The following is a 21,557-nucleotide window of genomic DNA, read 5'->3' on the forward strand; positions in this document are numbered from 1 at the left end:
TAGGCCGGGAGTGGTGGCTCATGCCCGTAATCCCAGCACTTTGGGAGGGTGAGGTGGGCAGATCATGAGGTCAAGAGTGTGAGACTAGCCTGACCAACATGGTGAAACCCCATCTCTAATAAAAATTAAAAAATTAGCCGGTCCTGGTGGTGCATGCCTGTAATCCCAGCTACTCGGGAGGCTGAGGCAGGAAAATCGCTTGAACCCGGGAGGCGGAGGTTGCAGTGAGCACTGCACTCCAGCCTGGGTGACAGAGCAAGACTGTCTCAAAAAAAAAAGAAAAAAAAGAAAAACAAACTTATCTAAAGCAAGAAGCAACAGAGCAAGTTAACAAGATGTAGGAGACATCCTCTCTATACTCCTGAATGCTCTAGAAACACACTTTAAATGGTACAAAAAACTTTCTAAAAGGTTTATTGAATTTGCTTTGTAAGTAAAAATATCACTACATATAATCACGTAATCAAAAAAGCACTGTTGAACAAGCTTCCCACTCTGGGTGTAGAAATCAGCACTGAGGTTCCTGGTGTGCTGAGTTCAGGGGCACTGGTGGTTCTGCTGTCTTCCCTCCAGCAGAGAAGCTGTGTCCCTTTCTGGGCAGAGCAGCTGCCCTTTCCAGCCCTAGAGTGAGTAGTTAGGTACCTGTGAGTCTTTGAAGCATCAGAAAGATCCTACTAGGCCAGGCGCGGTGGCTCATGCCTGTAATCCCCGCACTTTGGGAGGCCGAGGTTGGCAGATCACTTGAGGTCAGGAGTTTGAGACCAGCCTGGCCAACATGGTGAAACCCTGTCTCTACTAAAAATACAAAAATTAGCTGGGCATGGTGGTGGGCACCTGTAGTCCCAGCTACTCGGGAGGCAGAAGAATCGCTTGAACCCAGGAGGCGGAGGTTGCAGTGAGCCAAGATCGTGCCACTGCCCTCCAGACTGGGTAACATAGCGAGACTTTGTCTCAAAAAAAAAAAAAAATTCCACTAAACCCTTGCAAGATGGCCTCTGGCTCACAGAATGTTAGAGGGTTTATTTTAAAGTCCAAGTCTAAAGAATTCGCTCTCAGAATATGTTTCTGAATATTCTAAATAAAAAAAAAATCATAGTGAATATAGTTTCTAAATATACTCCAAAATGGATGACCTGTGAAGAACTGATACGATACCTGGCTAGCAGGTGTCATCATGGATTAGAAAGAATTGTTTAAAATAATAACAAAGGTTAACAACAGCAGTTGTAATGAGTGGCAGTCATCATCACTGTTATAATAACAACAATTATACGAAGGCTTTGCAGAGAAAAATATGTTTTAAGGAAAAGTAGCTGAGCTATTAGAAGAATAACATTAAGGCTGGTCACAGTGGCTCATGCCTGTAATCCCAGCACTTTGGGTGGCCAAGGCAGGTAGATTGTTTGAGGTCAGGAGTTCAAGACCAGCCTGGCCAACATAGGGAAACACCATTTGTACTAAAAAATATAAAAATTAGCCAGGCATGGTGGTACATGCCTGTAATTCCAGCTACTTGGGAGGCTGAGGCATGAGAATCACTTGAGCCAGGAGGTGGACGCTGCAGTGAGCTGAGATGGGGCGCCACTGCACTCCAGCCTGGGCAACAGAGGGAAACTCTGTCTCAACACCACTACCACTAAAACAAAACAAAACAAAACAAAAAACAAAAGAAGAATATTAAAATCAACATTTTAAATATAAAAGTGTATTGGTTATACTCAGTTTACTAATTTCCAAGGCATATATAAAATTAAACGGTACCTGATCGATTTTTTTCATCTTTAGAATTGATGTCAGCTCCCAAGGATAAGAGAGTCTGAATTGTACTTGTATGTCCTTCCTGAATTGAAACAAAGTTGTTATCACTGTGATGAGAATAAAAGAAAACCTTTTGCAAACCAAAAAGTATCTGAGCCAGGTCTCAATAAATTTAGAAGTTTATTTTGCCAAGGTTAAGGACATACCCGAGAGACAGGTCTGTGTCTCTCTCCAGAGATGATTTTGAGGGCTTCAATATTTAAGGGGAAAAGAGGGCTGGAGTGAAAAGGAGGAGGGTATGGTCACATTACTGAATCCACATTGCAGGATAAAAGGAGCAGGTGGGGGGAATAGGCAATGATACATTAAATATCTCTTTCCGCTCAGTAAATTGGCACTTTACATAAGATAAGGTGAATATAAAGTATTACCTGTGGAAATATTTAACCCTTTATCTGTAGCTATCTGCTTAGGAATAAAAGGAAAGGCAGCTTTCTGCATGATTCAGCTTTCAGCTTAATTTTTTTTTTTCTTTTGGCAGAGTGAATTGGGGGGTCTTAAGTTTTTATTTTTCCTTTCACACTTTAAACAGACTCTAACATATATTAGGCACCTTTTCTAAAACAGTCAACTGCTAAAAGTGAATTTTCATATCTTTTTTTCCCTATTCTTTTTTTTTTTTTTTTTTTTTAGAGACAAGGTCTCACTATGTTGTCCAGACTGATCACAAACTCCTGGACTCAAGGGATCCTCCCGCCTCAGCCTCCCAAAGTGTTGGTGTTGGGATTACAGGTGTGAGCCACTGCGCCCAGCCAAATTTTCATATCTAAAGTAAGATATTGTATCATTCTCAATTCTAATATAAATCATTAAATATTTTGGTGACATTTAATTATTAGAATATAGATGATCAACTCTGTGGGCCAAATTACTGACCCAATGCAGTTAGTTTCCATCACTGTGAGCAGTACAAATCTTGTACTAAAATTTCCCAAGCAAATATACTCTGCTAAAATCTTTAGGGCAGAGATAAACTAGAAAAGATCATAACCTCTCATAAATGGGAATTCCTATTACTGCTAGTAGGAATTATTATTATAAATATTTTATAAAATAAAAAAATACATATATATATATATATATATATTTGAGATGTAGTCTCACTCTGTTGCCTGGCTGGGGTGCAATGGCATGATCTTGGCTCACTGCAACCTCCGCCTCCCGGGTTCAAGCGATCCTTCTGCCTCAGCCTCCTGAGTAGCTGGGACTACCGGCATGCATCACCACGCCCAGCTAATTTTTTTCTATTTTTTAGTAGAGACAGGGTTTCACCATGTTGGCCAGGATGGTCTTGATCTCTTTTTTTTTTTTTAAAGACACAGTCTCACTCTGTCGTCCAGGCTGGAGTGCAGTGGTGCGATCTCGGCTCACTGCAAGCTCCTCCTCCCAGGTTCACACCATTCTCCTGCCTCAGCCTCCCTAGTAGCTGGGACTACAGGCACCTGCCACCATGGCCGGCTAATTTTTTGTATTTTTAGTAGAGATGGGGTTTCACCATGTTAGCCAGGATGGTCTCGATCTCCTGACCTCATGATCCACCTGCCTCAGCCTCCCAAAGTGCTGGGATTACAGGCGTGAGCCACTGCGCCTGGCCGGTCTCGATCTCTTGACCTCGTGATCCGCCCGCCTTGGCCCCCCAAAGTGCTGGGATTACAGGAGTGAGCCACTGTGCCCGGCCTATAAAATAATTTATACACTCTTTGTCTAGCCGGTTAGTCTGCTACTATGTGATGAGACTACAATTAAGGTTCCAGGTTCACTCTTCCTATGGGAGGACGCTGTGGCCACAGAGCACATCCATGTGTATCTACCCAGCTGCTCGAAAGCAGGACGTCAGGCAGGAGAATGTAATTGATTAGAAAAACAAGTAGGCCGGGCATGGTGGCTCACGCCTGTAATCCCAGCACTTTGGGAGGCCGAGGTGGGTGGATCACAAGGTCAAAATTTCGAGACCAGCCTGGCCAACATGGTGAAACCCCATCTCTACTAAGAATACAAAAATTAGCCAGGTATGGTGGCACGCACCTGTAATCCAGCCTGGGCAACAGAGCAAGACTCCATCTCAAAACAAAAACAAAAACAAACAAACAAAAAAACAAAAAATAAGTAAAGGCAAAGAGCCAATAGATAATGTTAAGGATAATATGCAAAATGCTCCTAGCATTTAAAACAGCTACTTTTCCAGTGAAAACGTTTGCTTATCTTCAATATACCCCAGAGAGCCTAGCCAATGCAATTCTCTTGCCCTGGCTGAAGAGTTCTTAACTTCTGAAATCCAATATAAGAATAGAGAGCCAGGAATTTCATACAATGGGTATTTAGAGCTTCAAATATTATTCCTGAAAACAAAAACCTGTGTGTGAGGGGGAGGTAGTTTATGGAGTAAAAGCCTTTTTTAAGTTTTTGCCTAGAAATAAATTCAAGTCAGGTTTCTATTTAAAGAGATAAAGTGCTTCAGAATCCTGACCACTTCAGAAGAATATCATGGGCAATTTCTTCCATAGAGATGGGGCCAAAGAAACCAGGCTACGGAGCTACCCATCAATGGAGCAAGCAAGCCTTGGTTGGGGAAGCTGGGACAACGTTATAAGAGGTAACAAACCTTAGCTGCATAATGAAGTGCTGTGAGGTGGGTTGATGTGGCTCTCACATCTACATCGACGCCAAGTTCAGAGACCAAGAATCGGATGGCTTCATCCTGCCCTGTGACGGCTGCCCTGTGCAGAGCCTGGGCACCCAGGCTGTCTTCTGCTGAAAGGCAAGCCTAGTGGGCAGAGGAGAGAAAGGAGCAAAGGTCAAAGATAAGAAACAGGGCAACTTAGATCTGGGCACCTGCTGGCACTTCAGCAAAACTGAGCTGTTTACGCACAGCTCTCTGGGCGGAGGATATGCGGCTTTTGTCTGATTCTCAAAGGACTCTTTTTTTTGAGACGATGTCTCACTCTGTTGCTCAGGCTGGAGTGCAGTGGTGCAATCTTGGCTCACTGCAACCTCCATCTCCTTGGTTCAAGCGAGTCTCTTGCCTCAGCCTCAGGTGTGTGCCACCACACCTGGCTAATTTTTATATTTTTAGTAGAGATGGGTTTAACATGTTGGCTAGGCTGGTCTCAAATTCCTGACCTTAGGTGACCCACCCACTTTGGCCTCCCAAAGTGCTGGGATTACAGGCATGAGCCATTGTGCCCTGCTCTCAAAAAAGGGCTCTCTAATCAAAAAGATGGTTAAGATTCAATGTTCCAGGCTATGGTGCCAAAGCACTATCAGCAGAGACAGTTTGTTGTTATTATTGCTATAAAACAGCTACCATTTACTGAATATTTTGCTAACTGCTTTATGTACATTATATTATCTAATCCTTGTAAAACTTTCTGAAGAAACTAAATTTCTCTCCATTTTACAGATGGGAACACTGGTGCTTAAAGAGGTCACCAAGTTGAGAGAGAGAGTTTGGAGGGGCTGGGGAATGGAACCTGGGATCTGAGTAACAATGTGCTCTGCTTATCCTGTGACCTAAAATTTATAGGAAGAACCAAAAGAATAAAAACACAACCATTTTTATACCCCATGTTCATCGAGGAGCAGCCTAGCAACGTCGATGTGACCACACTGGATTGCATCCATCAAGGCGGTGACGCCACAGTTGTCTCTGTAGTCTGGTTCATATTGGCACCTAGAGCCAAAACCCCAAGTAAGAGCTGAGAAAATTCACCTCCTCAAACCCAGGGGACAGTTGACACCTGATCACCTGCAGGTGGGCTGCATGTGTGCAAATGACCTGTGAGCGTGGAGCTCTCTCTATTCTCCCCCATCTCAGTGTCTGAACTGAGCACTAAGCCTTCAGGAGCGTGATGGTCTTCCCCAGCAGACCCGCTGCTCCTCTAACCTTCTCCATCCCATTTGACAGCACTTGGTCTCTTCAGCTTCCTGCACCAGAGGACCTGAAGTCACGCCTTGCCGCTGCCTTTCCCACATCCTTCATAATCAATTGATTACCCCATCCCTCAATTCCACAGCCAAAATATTTAAGACATCTGTGTCTGAGCTGGGCTCGGTGGTTCACGACTGTAATCCCAGCACTTTGGGAGGCCGAAGTGGGTAGATCACCTGAGGTCAGGAGTTCAACACCAGCCTGGCCAACATGGTGAAACCCAGTCTCTACCAAAAATATAAAAAATTAGCCGGGTGTGGTGGCATGCACCTGCAATCCCAGCTACTTAGGAGGTTGAGGCAGGAGAATCGCTTGAGCCTGGGAGGTGGAGGTTGCAGTGAGCTGAGTTGCGCCATTGCAGTCCAGCCTGGGCGACAAAAGCAAAATTCTATCTCAAAAACTGAAAAAAAAAAAAAGGAAAGTCCCCAATGTGACTGACAGCATTCATTCTCCCTCCCCTTCACTGTTCAGGCTTCAGCATGTTCTAGGCTTCTTTCGGTTTCTTAAATGTACCACACTTTTTCCTGGTTCGGAGCATCCATGGGTGCTGTTATTGCTGTCTGGAATGCTCCCTTGCCTCCCGCTTTCAGCTAATTTCTTTTTCTCCTTCAGGTCACAGCTTAAACACTGGAGCTGAGATTCTTTACTCTTAAGCCAAATTGGGTCTTCCCATTATTTGTTCTGTAGGGATCCTGCAAGTCCTTGTAATGCACACCGGACTTTTGGGACTCCTTCATGGTCTGTCTTTCCTGCCAGTCTGTGAGTTCCAGGAGGGTAGAAATTACATGTGTCTTGTTTCTGTTGTGGCCCTTGCACCTGGTACAGGGCTTAGTTTACATTAAGTGCTAAATGAATGTATAAATGCTTGTTGAAAAAAACAGAAAAATGGATGATTTTGCCACTGAAAACATTTTCCCAGATATTTGTTAGTTATTTTTGTTTCATATTCTTTATCTGCTATGTCTTTTGTTCATTTTTCTTTTGAAAGCCTAATTTTCTTAAAAATGTTTCCGAGCTCTTTATGTAGCACTGATATTAACTCTTCGTCATAGCCAGCAAATATTTTCCCTGACTTGTTGCATTGTTCTTACCTCTTAAGAAGCACCTTGACTGCCTCTAAATGGCCATGCATTGCTGGGAGGAGAAAGCTGAGAATTAGAGCTTTTTAGTGCACACATAAAATGCTTCCTGCCTCCTGGCTTTGCTCTCTGCCCCATTCTATTAGTGATAGCTTACAAGAAGGAGTCATTAAATTGGGTACACTGTTACCGCCCTACACAAATAAGTATTTAACTGGATAAAGCGGTAAACAATAATGTTTTTCACTTTATATTTACACAGCCAACACTTGATTATCTTATCTTTACGTGCACTTTCATGGGAAACTTTGAATCCTAAAGTTACACTTCTGTGCTGCGGATCCCCAAGGCTAGTCCATTTTTGCCCAGGAAATGCAAAATATTGTAATAGTAATCCATGACAAAATAGCCTGGATTTAATTCCCCTACTAAAAGTAACTATACTCAAAGGTTATGACTATTTGTCTTCTACTATTTTGGGTGAATGATGGAGTGCTGATTGCTTCTCCGGGGAAGAAACTGGTCAAATAATTCATGAGCTAAAAAAAAGTTTTCTACTTACTTGCAAAGTTTTAGAAAGGATTCATTGGTCTCTAATTGCCAACTGTGGCTCATGCCTGTAATCCCAGCACTTTGGGAGGCCGAGATGGGCAGATCACTTGAGGTCAGGAGTTCGAGACCAGCCTGGCCAACATGGTGAAACCCCACCTCTACTAAAAATATGAAAATTAGCTGGGCATGGTGGCACACACCAGTAATCCCAGCTACTCGGGAGACTGAGGCATGTGAATCGCTTGAACCTGCGAGGCAGAGGTTGCAGTGAGCCGAGATCACGCCACTGTATTCCAGCCTGGGTGACAGAGCAAGACTGTCTCAAAAAAAGCAAAAAACAAAAAAGCAACACTATAAAATGTCACAAGTGATCATTTTTAGAGACACTAAAAGCCCTGCATCCTAATCAATGTACTACCTAGAAAGCTACAAGTTATTTTCTGAATTTCTTGATCTAGACTCTTGAGCTCCTTAATATCTAACTTCTGAAATTACAGTAATTTAACTTTTTACTAATTGTTTTTCCTTTTACTTTCTTCAAACAAATGAACAAATCGAAACGTGTTACTAATTTAAAATAATCTACAAATAGATAATTCAGAGTTAAGAATCACTACTCCAAATAATAAAAACTGTAACCCAAATTTACATTAGATGTTATTGGGCTAAGGTATTTAATTATGAGTATCTATATTTATTTAAATGTACAGCACTATGGTAGGTGTTACTAAGGTTATGAGGACATATATTTCCCTCCTGCCTTTAAGAGTAACGATGTAAACATGATAAAGAAAATAGCACTAACCAGTTACTTTGTGCTATAGCCAAGCATTGTCCAAAGGATTTACATACATCATGCTCTTTAAACTCTGCAATAACGTTGAGACATACCATCACTGACATTATTATTTGGTTGATGAGGAAACTTGCTCAAGAGAGACTAATTTCCTTGCCCAAGGTCAAAGATTATGTACTACAGAACCAGCTCATGGGCAAATAATCTCAGGAGGATAACACAGATACACACGAAAAATAAACTAATACAGCAGCATGCTAGCCAAGTTATGTTAACTTTAGAAATTGATTATATGCCAAAAGGCCCTAGATGCTCTTTTTTTTTTTTTTGAGACAGAGTTTTGCTCTTGTTGCCCAGGCTGTAGTGTAATGTAGTGTAATCTTGGCTCAGTACAACCTCTGCCTCCTGAGTTCAAGCCATTCTCCTGCCTCAGACTCTGGAGCTCCCCAGCAGCTGGGATTACAGGCAGCCACCACCATGCCCAGCTAATTTTTTGTATTTTTAGTAGAGACAGGGTTTCACCATGTTGGCCAGGCTGGTCTTGAACTCCTGACCTCAGGTGATCCACGGGCCTCTGGCCTCCCAAAGTGCTGGGATTACAGGCGTGAGCCACTGCACCCACGCCCCCGCCCCCACCCCCTCCCCTGCCCAGATGTTCTTATTCTCTGCCTTCTGTTTTCCAAAATCCTGCTTTCCCCCGAAGGTGACCTGAACAAGATTAGGCTGGGCAGTGCTGGGTGAAGCAGCCACATGTGTGCACTGCTCCCCTGCAGAGCTGTAGGCTGTACCTGCAGTGTGCAGAGGGGTCCTTCTAATTTTGCTCTCTGTCTTCCAGGCATCTGGGCAAACAGTGAGCAGGTACTTGAGGATCAGAGGGTCGCCTTCTCGACTGGCAATGTGGAAACTGTTCCAGCCATCTTTGTTCTTCAGGAGTGGATTGGCGCCATGTTCCACCAGCTCCTGGATCACCCCCAGGTTCTTCCTTGTGCACGCCATCATCAGAGGAGTCCTAAGGCCAACCAGGAGAAGCTGTCAGATGGAGGCAGCTGAGACATTAGAAGCCAGGGGCCAGGTCTTCAAAACACACACATCCTTGGCACAGATGGAAAACCTAGAGGATTCAGGGGTCTGGCAGGCAGGAAAACAGCTTTGACCGGCAACCTCTGTGCCTTCTGTGAGGACCCTGGGACAAATAATAAGGGGAAAATGATTGTAATGAATGTGTACCTAGAGGAGAGGGTGCCTGGGAGACAAATCTGCTTATAGGCTAGTTCACAGGATAGCAGTGAATTGGGGCAGAGCTAAGAAAAGCCACAGACAACCCTCAACACATAATGAGGTCTATTCCCCTGCCCCAGTGGGGAAGATGTACTTCCCCATGTTCCTAAAGAGGTTCACACCCTCTAACGAACCTGACCTAGTGAGTACTAAAATCAGTGTCAATCTAACAAACGAAATGCAATTGGCTTGTGTGATGGTGGAGCAGAGTATCTCTGACTGTGGTGGTTATGCAAGGCTGCACGTATGTGATACAACTGCACTGTGCCCTACACACACAAGCGCGTGTATAACTCAGGAATTCTGGATATTGATTGGAGCAATGTCAATTGAAACAATGCATTGGTGCAGAAGTAACTTAGCTAAACGTCCCCAGAACATCGCATCCGGAAGCTATCTGTATAGTGCACACACTTCATTGTTTGGTAATATTCTCTTTGGTTATATTCTACACTATTCTGTGCTCTAGAAAGGGAGGTGACTGCCCCGACCAGTTAACCCACAAGGACAGGAACGAGGGACTCTGCAGGTCATCTGCGTTTTAAGGGAAAGTTGGGCAGGAGGTCCCTGCCGCTGAGCAGGCCTGGGGTGAGAACTAGGAGCTGAGAACAGCTATGGTGTCCAAGGGGACGGAGAAGCACAGGGAACTCGCTATGACTCTGCGGGTAGAGGAGAGGCGGGGTGTCTCTCCGCTCCACACCTACCAGTCGGCCTTCTTCAGGCAGTCGACCGCTGCCCCCCGGCCCAGCAGGTAGCGCACGCAGTCTCGGTGGCCCATGGAGGACGCCTCGTGCAGAGGCCGCTTGTAGTCTCGGTTGGTGGCCTCGATGTCCATGCCCCAGGCCTCGGCCAGATAGGCCAGCACGTCCCGATGCCCGTAGCGCGCGGCGCAGTGCAGGAGGGTATCCCCGGCAGGCCCCAGGCAGCCCCCGGCCGCCTGCAGCTCCTCCTTCAGGGCGCGCAGCCGGCCCTCCTGCACCAGCCTGCAGAGGCGCCGCGGGTCCCCGGACTGGGCCATCGCCGCGGGTCGGGCCAGGCTGCGCCGGGCGGCGGCGGGCGGGACACCGGCGGGCGGGACACCGACGGCCGGGCAGAGAGAAGCCGAGGGCGAGTGGGACTTTGAGCCTCTTCACGCAACCTGCCCCGCGCGCCCCGAACCCCGCAGAACCGCCCCTCACGCCCCCGGCCTTGTCCCCGGCAGAGAAGCCTCCTCACACCCCCCGGCCTAGTCCGCAGGCGGGCTGCCCCCTCACAACCCCGGCCTGCCCCGCGTGGGAGAGGCCGCGGTCCCGGGCACGGGGCGGTTTTTCCTCAGGGACGGGGCGGTCCGGGATGAGCACGGAGGGGCCTGGGGATCCGAGAGCGCTGGCGTCCGCCGTCCTGGAGCTGCCGCGGCCCGTACGTGATTCGGGACTGAACACGTGAGGGAGTGGGACGCGCCGCCACACCGCAAAGCCCCAAAGTGGAGAGTCCGGGAGGGCGCGCACAGCCTCGCCCAGCGCCGGGAAGGGTGGCTCCTGAGGCAGCCAGGCCCAAGCGTGACCTGCCCCGCACGCGTCCTCAGGGCCGCCCCAGCCTCCAGCCGCTGGGGGCCGGCGTTCCTGGGCTCCGCCCCCGTCCCCGCCCCTCGACCGCCGCCGCTCCGCGGGGACTCGGGGAGCTCGAAGGAACTCTGGGAAAGTTTCCCCGCTCCGCCCCGGCCCGAGCGGAAGCGCAGATGGGGCGTGGCCCGGTGGCTGTGGCCGCGCCCCCACCGATTGCGCATTTCGATTGGCGTTAGTGGCCGTCCGTCAGCACGCCCCCTCCGGTCTCGCGTCCCGATTGGTCACGGGGACCGTCTGTCCGGCTCCGGCGGCGGGCGCTTCCCGGGGCTGCGGCGGGGCGGAGCTCGCGGAGGAAGTCGGCGGGCGTCTCGGGCTCCAGGTCCCGGCCAGAGGAGGAGCTCGTTGCCCGGGGACGCTGGGCTGGGCGGCCGGCGGCGCGGGCCCGGCGGCGGCGGCAGCGGGATCCGGGTCCGGAGCGCCACAGTGCGTGAGGCCGCAGACGTGGCAGGGAGTGTGGGAGGGGCTCCGCCGTGTGGAAAACTTAACCTTAGGGGTCCTGCGCTGGGGGTCCGGGCCCGGGGTGGGGCAGCGGGGGCCCCGGGGGCGCGAGGCTGGGCTCCGGCAAGCGCGGGCGTGGGGGCTGGCCGTCCGGGCCGTGGGCAGGTGGAGGGCGCGGCGGGGGTGCGCGGGGGAGGCCAGGGCGCTCACTGAACTCAGTCGGGAGCGGCCCCCGCGCTGTCCCCCGAGGCCAGGAAGGCGCAGCGTGTGGGTCCTCGGGGCTGGAGGGGCAAGCGCGGGGACGTGGCCTCGGCTGCTAGCAGGCCAGGCTTTCCCGTCTACTCTGACGTTTTGACCTTGGGCAAGTCATTTTTCGCTGCCCTCTGCCCCTGTGTCATCGGTAGCCTCTCTGCCCCTCATCTGAGCATGGGAAGCCTAAGGCGATGTGGGAGGCCTGGCGCTGGCGGAGGGCACGGCGAGAGCTGGGCAGGCTGTGGGTGATGGAAGAGATCAGTAGGTGTTGGGTTCCTTATCCGATGTGATTAGGTGCCAGTCACTTAACCTCTCCGTGTTTTCGATTCCTTTAGGGAGTAGAATGGGAGAAGCTCTTATTTGCCAGGCCTAAAAACGAGTACCATTTACATTTTTTATTGCACTCTGTGGTCCGAAGACAACGCTGTGAGGCATCAGTAGGGTTTTACAGGTGGGGAAGTGGAGGCCTAACGAAGTCAGTGACTTTCTTACAGAATTATAGGTAATAAAGTCTTCTGGAAGGCAGGATGGTAGCCTGTGTTGAGTGTCCGCCAGCGTCTGCCCCTGTGGTAAAAGGAGCGGAGATAAATGAAAAGACCTCTGGAGTGGGCCCATGAAGATAAGTCCGTTTTACTCATGAGCAGATTGAGTTTGGTTAAGGTAACAGTGATGTGGATAGCCGCTGGAGACAGAACTAGTCCAAGTACCAGCTTTGCTCAGGTTATTGTTCTGTCGTGCCTTGTCACTCCAGAAAAAGAAAAAAAGGAAGGCATAAAAGTTGTTTGAAATGCACAAAAGTGTAGGGCGTGCCAAGCAGTGTTCTGCTGCCATTGAAGTTAGTGCAAATTGGAAGTTGAGGCATCTGGTAGCTTCATGCTTTTTGCTTTTACCCCCGCCCCGCTCCCAGTTTCAGGTGACTCTATCTTCTCTTGCGTTATGTCTCTAGTTTCCCTGTTTTTTAAACACAATTGGGACACATGGGTTCACAATAGGTTGGAATATATATATATATATATTTTGAGACAGAGTCTCGCTCTGTTGCTCAGGGTGGAGTGCAGTGGCACGATCTCGGCTTACTGCCACCTCCACCTCCCGGGTTCAAGCGATTCTCCTGCCTCAGCCTCCCAAGTAGCTGGGATTACAGGCGTGTGCTGCTATGCTCGGCTGATTTTTTTGTATTTTTAGTAGAGACGGGGTTTCACCACGTTGGCCAGGCTGGTCTTTAAACTCCTGGCCTCAAGTAATTCACCCAGCTCGGCCTCCCAAATGCTGGGATTACAGGCGTGAGCCACCGTGCCTGGCCAGGTTGGAATATTTGAACCCAGGATAATTGGTTACTTCGTTGGTGTTGCACATTTCAATTCTGCCTCTTGTGTCTTCTCTATGAACTTACTTTGCCTGTATCCCCCTGTGGATAACTAAATGATAATGCATGTGAATCTGTCCCGCAGTACCTGTGATTTTCTGAGGCAAAAGCTTGGTCTAGAGGGGCGGGATCTGAACAATAAAGCTAATGGATGGATCTCTTTCCTGGGTCTTGCTGTTTTCCGGTTGGGCTGCTCATTTCTTTTGTGCAGACTTTTGGAGGTTGTGGTCTGGCCTTTACTGTCACGTCACATGTAGTCGTCATTGGCACCGACTTGCTTCTTGGCTGTCTTTCTTTTTCCTCCTGTTTTTCATGGGTACGCTTTTCAGCATGCCCGTTGGTACACTGATGATTTGACAGGTTTCGTGATTTTTGAGTGTGTGTAGACACCACTATTGGTATTAGATTTAGAATTCTAATTTTGGGTTTGTTGACATCATCTTTTTGCTGCTTATCTCATTCCTCTATCCCTCCTAGGCTGATTTTATTTGGAAACTGAATTTGGATTCCATCTTTGCCTTTCTGGCTGTGAAATTACCTACTTTTAGAAAGCATCTCAAATCTTATATCTGTAACTGTCATTCACATGCCTTTTGAAGACCAGTCTCAGATTTCAGAGGACCTCATGGAGCATAAACATGGTATTCCACAGATAACTTAAAGCCAGAAATTATTTTTAAAACTGGAACTTTCAGCCTCCCTCTCACTCCGGGGGAAAAAGTGATTAAAACACAAACACTGTTTCTCTTTTATTCCTTAACATGGTTAATGACATTAACATCTCTTTGAATATTCTACTAGAAATGCCAGTTATCCTTGTTGCTCTTTATCTTTTATCTTTCTGTCTTGTCAAACAAAGCCATGTTCTTATTCACCTGCAGGGTCTGCTACTCTCAGGCCTTTGCCAGCTCTCACATAGGTTGGTATGGTGGCTTTCTGACTTGTTTTCCTGACAATCTCCATGTCTCTCCACCTTCTATCCTCTCTCCCGAGTCACTGCCCTAAAGTGTAAATTTGATTGTGTAATGACCCTGCTTTAAAAATTGGATGAGGCCGGGCGCGGTGGCTGATGCCTGTAATCCTACCACTTTGGGAGACCGAGGCGGGTGGATTGCCTGAGCTCAGGAGTCCTAGACCAGCGTGGGCAACACAGTGAAACCTTATCTCTACTAAAATACAAAAAATTAGCCAGGTGTGGCGGCGTGCACCTGTAGTCGCAGCTACTCGGGAGACTGAGGCAGGAGAATCACTTGAACCTGGGAGGTGGAGGTTGCAATGAGCCGAGACTGTGCCATTGCACCCCAGCCTGGACCACAGACAGAGTGGGACTCCGTCTCAAAACAAAAAACAAACAAAAAAAGTTGGATGATACCTTGAAGCCCCTACCTGATAAAGTCCAATTTCTTTTTTTAAAGCCCAATTTCTTTATCATTATGTGTAAGGACCTTTGTAGTCTGTGGCTCCAAATTCCTTTTCCAGCCTTAGGAAACCTCTTGTTTTGAAGCCCAGCTTTGCTGCCACACTAGTGCATTGTTAAGGCCTCTGTATTTTTGCACACATTGTTTCCTTTCGCCTTACTGAATCCCATGATTCTTTCAAGGCTCAACTCTTCATGAAGCCTTTTTCAACTTGCCTAACTCTATTTATGTTTCTTTACTATCATAACACTTCCATGCATGCATTTATGTAGTTGTTATATTACTTTATGTTTAGTAACTTGTGTTTGTTTTGGTAGCTGCCTTTTGGGTAGGCTTATTCACTTTTGTATTACTAATGTCTAAAGTAGCATTTAACACCAAGGATACCACAAGACAAAGCCCTGATGGAGTTTAAAATGAATCTGGGACATAGCAGATACATAAAAGTAGTTGTGGAATGAATTGACTGTAGAAAAAGCCTTTCAAATATATAAAATTATATTCTGGACCATAAATAGTGATCTTTCTGTTGTTTTTCAAACACTCCTTCCTTTCCTTAGGAAAAACAGAATGGAAAGCTCAGCCCATCCTTGTTGGCTGTCATACATGAGTGCTGTTTCCAGGGGAGTCATAGGTGTCTCAGATGTGAGAGGATCCCGGGGAGATGGAGCTTACTGCCTGGGAACTTTTGGATTTCTGGAGAAGCAGGCTGTGGTAGCCTGGCTCTGCATCAGTGGATACCTGGGAAAGGAGCTGGAGCTCTGTTTTGCTTGCTTTCTGCATTCGTTTCTTTTAGAGCTAATGGGGACACAATATTTTGAAGTTTTTCCATTTCGGGTCTACAGCATTTAGTGGTATTTTCCTTATAGTTATGTTTTCCAAATACTTCTCAATTTCTTTGGTTCTGACATTTCACAATGATTTAAAAAAAATGTAATATGGAAATTAAACTTGAGGTTTTCAGAAGCTGCTTTCAAGGTTTCTAGATACAGAGAGAAGAATACCACAGTAGGAAGTGCACTGGACTAGGGGAGTCAGAAACCCGGGTTCTTGTGTTGGCGCCGTCACTCATGAACTACGAGGTGACTTCAGGCGAGCCCTCTCTGAGCCCCAGCTTAATCATGGCACAATTGTAGGATTGCTTTGATGGTCAAACCAGAATATAGGAAAGAACTGCAAAAGCTGTAAAGCACTTAGGAGCTGTCGGATAGTTGAGAGCTTCAAAGCCAAGGAAGACAGCCCACACTTTAGAAGAAGTGCTGCAGCTGTGCATTTGTTCGTTTAATCAGCAATTGTTTATGAAGCAATATGTGTTACATGCTGGGTGTAAGTACCTCTCTACTCCTTCCCACTAGAACAGAGAGCTTTTAGTCTGGGATGGAAGACTTATTAAATACAGACTTATACAAATAATTGTTATTAATATAATATGTAATACAATGCAATTAAAAACAATGATTTGTATAAGACACATGTTAAATGCACATTTACACAAAGAATTGTTACAAGTATCTCGGCTGTACTGGGTGTTTTTATCCCTGCGAAGCGCTTCCTGGCTTGAGTGAATACTTTTATGATGCTGGAGTTGAGAGATAACACAGTTAACTGTTGAAATTGGGCTATTCCCATTTCGCAGGCTGCCATTGGACCTGTCAAGTGCCTGAGTCATTGTGATAATGGGCTACATTGCGCAGGGGCCCTGGGCCATCTCCACAGGAGATGCCAGAGGACAAGTGCCCACTTGCTGATCTTCGCAGAGCACCCTGAAAGTAAGAGGCATGTGGGAAACTGACCAGGGTGGTTAGCTGACTCCGAAATTATCCAGATTAGCAAAACTGCCCTCTGTGGATCTTTGTTAAAGTTGGGTATGGTATTATAGCAGTTTCTCTAGTCAGGTACCTTGTACTAGAAAGTCAACTTGATTTAAAAAAAAATAAAAGCAATTATTTAATAATAATGTTTCCTTCCAGGAATTCTCGGTACTTATTGTCTTCGTCTTGTCCCTTTAGGTCTGTAACTTATAAGTTTTAAAGGACTTTTTGGTATGAATTCTGATTAGTAAAGGTAGAAGAAGAAAGGAAATTATTTGGTATCCATTTCAAATGATCCTGAATGGTTAGGGTAAGCTTTGCTGCAGTGACAAATAGATCCAGACATGTAATGGCCTCACAATAGAAGTTTATTTTTCAATCCCATAACAATCTAAGGAGGCTGCAGGTCATGGTGGTGGTTGGAGTTTGTGTGTGTAGGTGTGGGGAGGGTTCTTTTTAAAGCAGTAGTCGGAGGATTGAGGCTGCTGGAGGCTCTTCTATTTTGAACACCCGCCTTCTAAGGATGTCCTGGGAATCAGCTTCCCAGTTAAGGGGAAGAGGAGAAGAGTGGAGGGCAGGTCTGGAAGAGGCGTGTGCTGCTGCTGTTCCATTGCATTAGCTGGCACCCAGCGGTAAGGCGCCATCCACCTGCACGCAGGACTGGGAAGTATAGCCCAGCTGTGTGCTCAGGGAGAAGAGCAACAACGTTCTTTGCAGCAAAACCTGAAATACAGTTTCACTTTCTGTGACTTGTTTTGTAAGTTGTTTTCAATAAAGAAGATTAAAAAAAGAAGCCAGGCAAATGAAAGCATAGGGGAGGAGTGGCAGACACGCAGTTCTCACTCCACAAGTGCGGGAGTGTCTCTTGTTTCCCCGTTGTGCACTTTGAGGAATGAGGGGATAGATGTGGTCCCTTCCTTTTAGTTCCCAGTAGCAGAGTTCTTGTAAGGACTTGTTCGGGGAGACTGATAAGGGCCTCATCTCCATCAGGGGACCTCACCAGGGCGTGGAGTGGGTCAGAGTGGGCTGGGAGGGGATAGACTGTCATCAAAGTGAAGAGATTTGAGGGGTGGTGGAGGGCTAAACTCCAGATCTGACCACTTCAAAGTCAGCAAAGGCCAGGAATTGCTGAGGTAGGGCTAAAAGCTGAGGGTTAGCAAAGAGAGGTGGGTCCTAGAATGGAGACCTCTGGGGTGGAGGGCAGAGAAGTCACACTGTTAGAAAGCTGTCACAGAAAAGGCAGTGTGGGAATGAGCTTACTTAGGCCTGGGGAATATTCGTGTGACAAAATGGTTTGTGTACATTCTGGTTTTTCTACCCTGACACCTGAGGGCTCTAACACATTTCTGTTGGTCATTGTGGAAGAGAGTGTCCAAGGGTGGGAGCACAGATGCCGTATTTGGTGTGTAGGAGACCAATTTCAACAACCCTGGGGGCCTTGTGGAGTTTGCAAAGCCCCATAAGTGATTCTAATCTCTCTGCACCCACAAGAACCCCTGGTTTAGACACAGCTTCCCTTTATCTGTGGTCATTCACCACAGATAACTTCATTCCCTAAAGAATCACAAGCAGCTTCTAACAGTAAATGCCCTTTACAGAAGGTGTAAAGTGCACTTGCTATGCAGGGAGGGAGGCATACCATGAGCTTTGCGTGACTCAGGGAAGGAGGATTTTTATGGAAGAAGTAGCATTTGAGCATTTTTATTTTGATAAAGTTATTTTTGAACTGCTTTTTAAAAAGGTATATTAATAAGAATAGAAGGGTGATTAGAATTCTAGTGTAGTGTTTTGGTTTTATTTTTAACCATTTAGTAAGAACATTAACGCTATTAAAACTGATGTGCCTTAGGAGACACTTAGATTGGTGTGGTAGTCACATATTTCTTCTGACGTTTCTGTTGCTAGGTGTTGACATAGATTTAGAGATAGATGTTGTCACCCTCAATGTGGGTGGCTTGAGTACTTACATATATATTGTCTCATTCTCTGAATTCAGCATGGCAGGTTATTATAATCCTCGCTTTCATAAGCAAGGCTTTGGCTATGAATATACCTGCCAAGTGTGGGTCTTCTCCTGCACCCCACAGCCTTGGAGGGGCTTTAAGGGAACATTAGGTGTAATGCATGTAATTGGAGAGGAGGTGGACACAGGGCCCTTGCGGAGGAAGTGGACACAGGGCTCTTGCGGAGGAGGTGGACACAGGGCTCTTGCGGAGGAGGTGGACACAGGGCTCCTGGCTCCCAGTTCAGAGCATCACAGCACCTGTCTCTGAGACCAGAGATAGAGTTTAATTTTCCTGACCTCCAGCTGACTTTAGAAAAGTTGTTTTTGATACATATATCCAATAAGTCCAAGGGGTGGGGAATCCAATAAAAGTGTTAATAAAAATTCAATAAAAGTACCAGCTCTCCCGCCAGCCAAACTATGGCTAGTAACGCCATTCCAGATATATGATATAGGTTACTTATCTTAGTGCACAGAGGCCAGATCGCCAGTCTAAGCGCCCCTCCCCCGGTGCGGAACCTCAGTTCCTCCCAGGGTGGCTTCATGTCAGAACATACTGGAATATACCGGAACTCCCTTGAAGCAGAACACAGTGTTCCAACACTCCCATTAGTGCTTTCTGTTACTCCTGTGTCTTTGTTAGATTTCTGCAAACACTTAATCTTCGCAACAAGCATTTTGGATTCAGATGTATTTTCTGAGATAAATACATAAATAAAAATCTATCCTGTTCATATTACCTTTTCCAAAGCAGTTCCCTTTGGGACTGAACATTTTTGATGTTCTGTCATCAGTCTGTTGTGAGGTACCAGGGATGTCTCCCTGTGGGAGCAGTTCTACAGCATATTCCTGAGGATTAGAGTGTAGGCTCCCGGACCTCCCAACCAAATTCTTCTCCCTGCTCCTCACCCTCCTTGACCCACTCAGTATTCACAGAACGTGTGCTGCCTCAGTCCATTCGGGCTGGTATAACAAAATACCATAACTGGGCCCCTTATAAGCAGAAGTCTCTCTCTCACAGATCTGGAGGCTGGAAGTCTAAGATCGAGGGGCCAGCAGATTTGGTGTCTGGTAAGGGCCACTTCCTGGTTCATAGACGGCACCTTCTCTTTGTGTCCTCACATGGTGGCAGGAGTAAGGGAGCTCTCTGAGACCTCTCTTATGAGGGCACTAATCCCATTTGTGGGGACTCCACCCTCATGACCTTATCACTTCCTAGGACCGCACTTTTTTTTTTTTTTTTGAGACACAATCTCTCTCCATTGCCCAGGCTGGAGTGCAGTGGCACAATCTTGGCTCACAGCAACCTCCACCTCCCGGGTTCAAGTGATTCTTGGGCCTCAGCCTCCCGAGTAGCTGGGGTTACAGGTGCCCGCCACCACACCTGGCTGATTTTTATATTTTTAGTAGAGATGGGGTTTCACCATGTTGCCAGGCTGGTCTTGAACTCTAGACCTCAAGTGATCCACCCACCTTGGCCTCTCAAAAAGTGCTGGGATTACAGGCATGAGCCACCGTGCCTGGCCTAATTCTTATTTTTTAAGAAGTGTATCTTTATATTTTAGTGTTTAATGCCATAGGAGGTAGCTAGATCTTACATGCAGTAACAGATGCAGAAGCATGGAGAATCTTGGTTACGCATGGACAAGAATTACCTGAAAGAAGATGAGTAATACAAAACTAAGTATTTCAGTACCGTTGAAACAAAATTCTAGGCGCAATTGCTGCTGTAGTGTTTTGCTAAGGGAAGATATGATGTTTTCTCCTCTAAAGGTCCTGAAAAGGAACTGGCTTCTCTTCCATTTGGGGGCTGGGGGAGTCGCTCCTGTCCTTTCAAGTCGGTTCTCAATCCCGAGGTGCTCGGGGGGCTGAGAGGTGTGTGCCCTTTGGTCCTTCTCTCAAGGAAATTGCAGCCTGTTTTATTATCACGATGTTTTGCTTCTAGTTATGTGCTTTTCATGTTATGTGCTTTTTACTACAATTTAAAAAATTTTAACCACCTAACAAAGAAAGTTATAAAAGTTTTTTGTTATTTAAAAAAATATACAGCTGATTCTTAAATACTTTTGATTCTTATAGAAATGGCCTGGATAAAGTTAAAGAAAAGATGCCAAACCTCAGTATATCCACTAATGACAACTTCTTTTTTTGCTGTGTTGCCCAGATTGGAGTGCAGTGATGTGATCTCGGCTCACTGCAACCTCCACCTCTTGGGTTCAAGCGATTGTCTTGCCTCAGTCTCCTGAGTAGCTGGGATTGCAGGCCTGCACCACCACGCCCAGCTAATTTTTGTATTTTTAGTAGAGATAGGGTTTTGCCATGTTGGCCAGGCCGGTCTCCAATTCCTGGCCTCAAGTGATCCACCCATCTCCGCCTCGCAAAGTTCTGGGATTACAGGTGTGAGCCAGCGCACCCAGCCACAACTTTTTCTTAAATGAGCATTTCAGGACCAAGGCTTCTAGAAAGTATAAGTAGAAAAAAAAATCTTAGGATCTTAAAATGTCACTTAGGATTCTTCAATTCTAAGGAAGAAAAATGCTAAGAAACTGAAAGGACAAAGTTGGGGGTCAAGGGGAGGGAGGAAGGGTTGGCTGGGGTGTTGACAAAATCATGTCACTATGCAGAAACTTGAGTATAATGTGCTGGCTAGCTTGTAGAATCAGCGATAACTAATGAATATCTCCTTTCTTCTACCTGCTGTTACGAAACAGTGAGACGGTTTAAGCGGAAGCATCTTACTGCCATTGACTGCCAGCATTTGGCGCAGAGTCACTTGGCCGTGACCCAGCCCTTCGGTCAAAGATGGACAAACAGAGATCCGAACCATGGTCTCTATCCTAAACCCAGAACAAAAAGAGGGAGTTGGGGTATGTCTCCTCTAAAACTCTTGCATTTCAAAACCTGTAGTGTGTGGGTCCTTTGAATATCTCCTAGTTTAAAAGTATTTGTAAATGTTGCTGCTGTGACTTTGTAGTCTTCATGCAATAGCTTGACACTTTTTTTATTGTGAGTTTTCCATGAAAAAGTTTTTTTTTTTTTTTGAGACGGAGTTTCAATCTTGTTGCCCAGGCTGGAGTGCAATGGTGCAATCTCGGCTCACTGCAACCTCTGCCTTCTGGGTTCAAGTGATTCTCCTGCCACAGCCTCTTGAGTAGCTGGGATTACAGGTGCGTGCCACCACCCCCAGCTAATTTTTTTTTAGTAGAGATGGG

At 46.5% G+C, this 21,557-nt stretch overlaps 2 protein-coding genes across 12 annotated transcripts in view; one reads left to right on the top strand and one right to left on the bottom strand.

Moving 5' to 3' along the window:
• The window catches only part of ANKRD16 (ankyrin repeat domain 16), a 28,541-nt gene extending 17,487 nt beyond the window's left edge, over positions 1-11,054 (bottom strand). For 3 of the 6 annotated variants that reach the window (XR_010113798.1, XR_010113797.1, XR_010113796.1), the window contains exons 1-6: positions 10,156-11,053; positions 8,962-9,182; positions 6,838-6,880; positions 5,380-5,488; positions 4,421-4,582; positions 1,762-1,840 (exon numbers count right to left, since the gene is read on the bottom strand). Coding sequence is in view for 3 of the 6 variants with exons in the window: in XM_063610060.1 (XP_063466130.1) it covers positions 509-621; positions 1,762-1,840; positions 4,421-4,582; positions 5,380-5,488; positions 6,838-6,880; positions 8,962-9,182; positions 10,156-10,469 (1,041 nt within the window). In the remaining 3 variants the exon portion in view is untranslated. Of the gene's footprint in view, positions 1-398; positions 622-1,761; positions 1,841-4,420; positions 4,583-5,379; positions 5,489-6,837; positions 6,881-8,961; positions 9,183-10,155 lie in introns of those variants that run through there. The other 3 variants (XM_063610060.1, XM_055296425.2, XM_055296426.2) reach the window with 3 other exon arrangements.
• A 281-nt stretch (positions 11,055-11,335) lies between these two features.
• Positions 11,336-21,557, top strand: part of FBH1 (F-box DNA helicase 1) — a 44,509-nt gene continuing 34,287 nt past the window's right edge. The window contains exons 1-3 of one of the 6 annotated variants that reach the window (XM_063610020.1): positions 11,355-11,478; positions 16,166-16,298; positions 21,057-21,212. In XM_063610020.1, coding sequence (XP_063466090.1) covers position 16,298; positions 21,057-21,212 — 157 coding nt within the window. In that variant the 5' untranslated portion in view covers positions 11,355-11,478; positions 16,166-16,297. Of the gene's footprint in view, positions 11,479-16,165; positions 16,299-19,372; positions 19,417-20,118; positions 20,221-21,056; positions 21,213-21,557 lie in introns of those variants that run through there. The other 5 variants (XM_063610022.1, XM_063610019.1, XM_063610024.1 and 2 more) reach the window with 5 other exon arrangements.

Source organism: Symphalangus syndactylus, chromosome 10 (genome assembly GCF_028878055.3).
Source record: "Symphalangus syndactylus isolate Jambi chromosome 10, NHGRI_mSymSyn1-v2.1_pri, whole genome shotgun sequence".
Taxonomy (NCBI): domain Eukaryota; kingdom Metazoa; phylum Chordata; class Mammalia; order Primates; family Hylobatidae; genus Symphalangus; species Symphalangus syndactylus.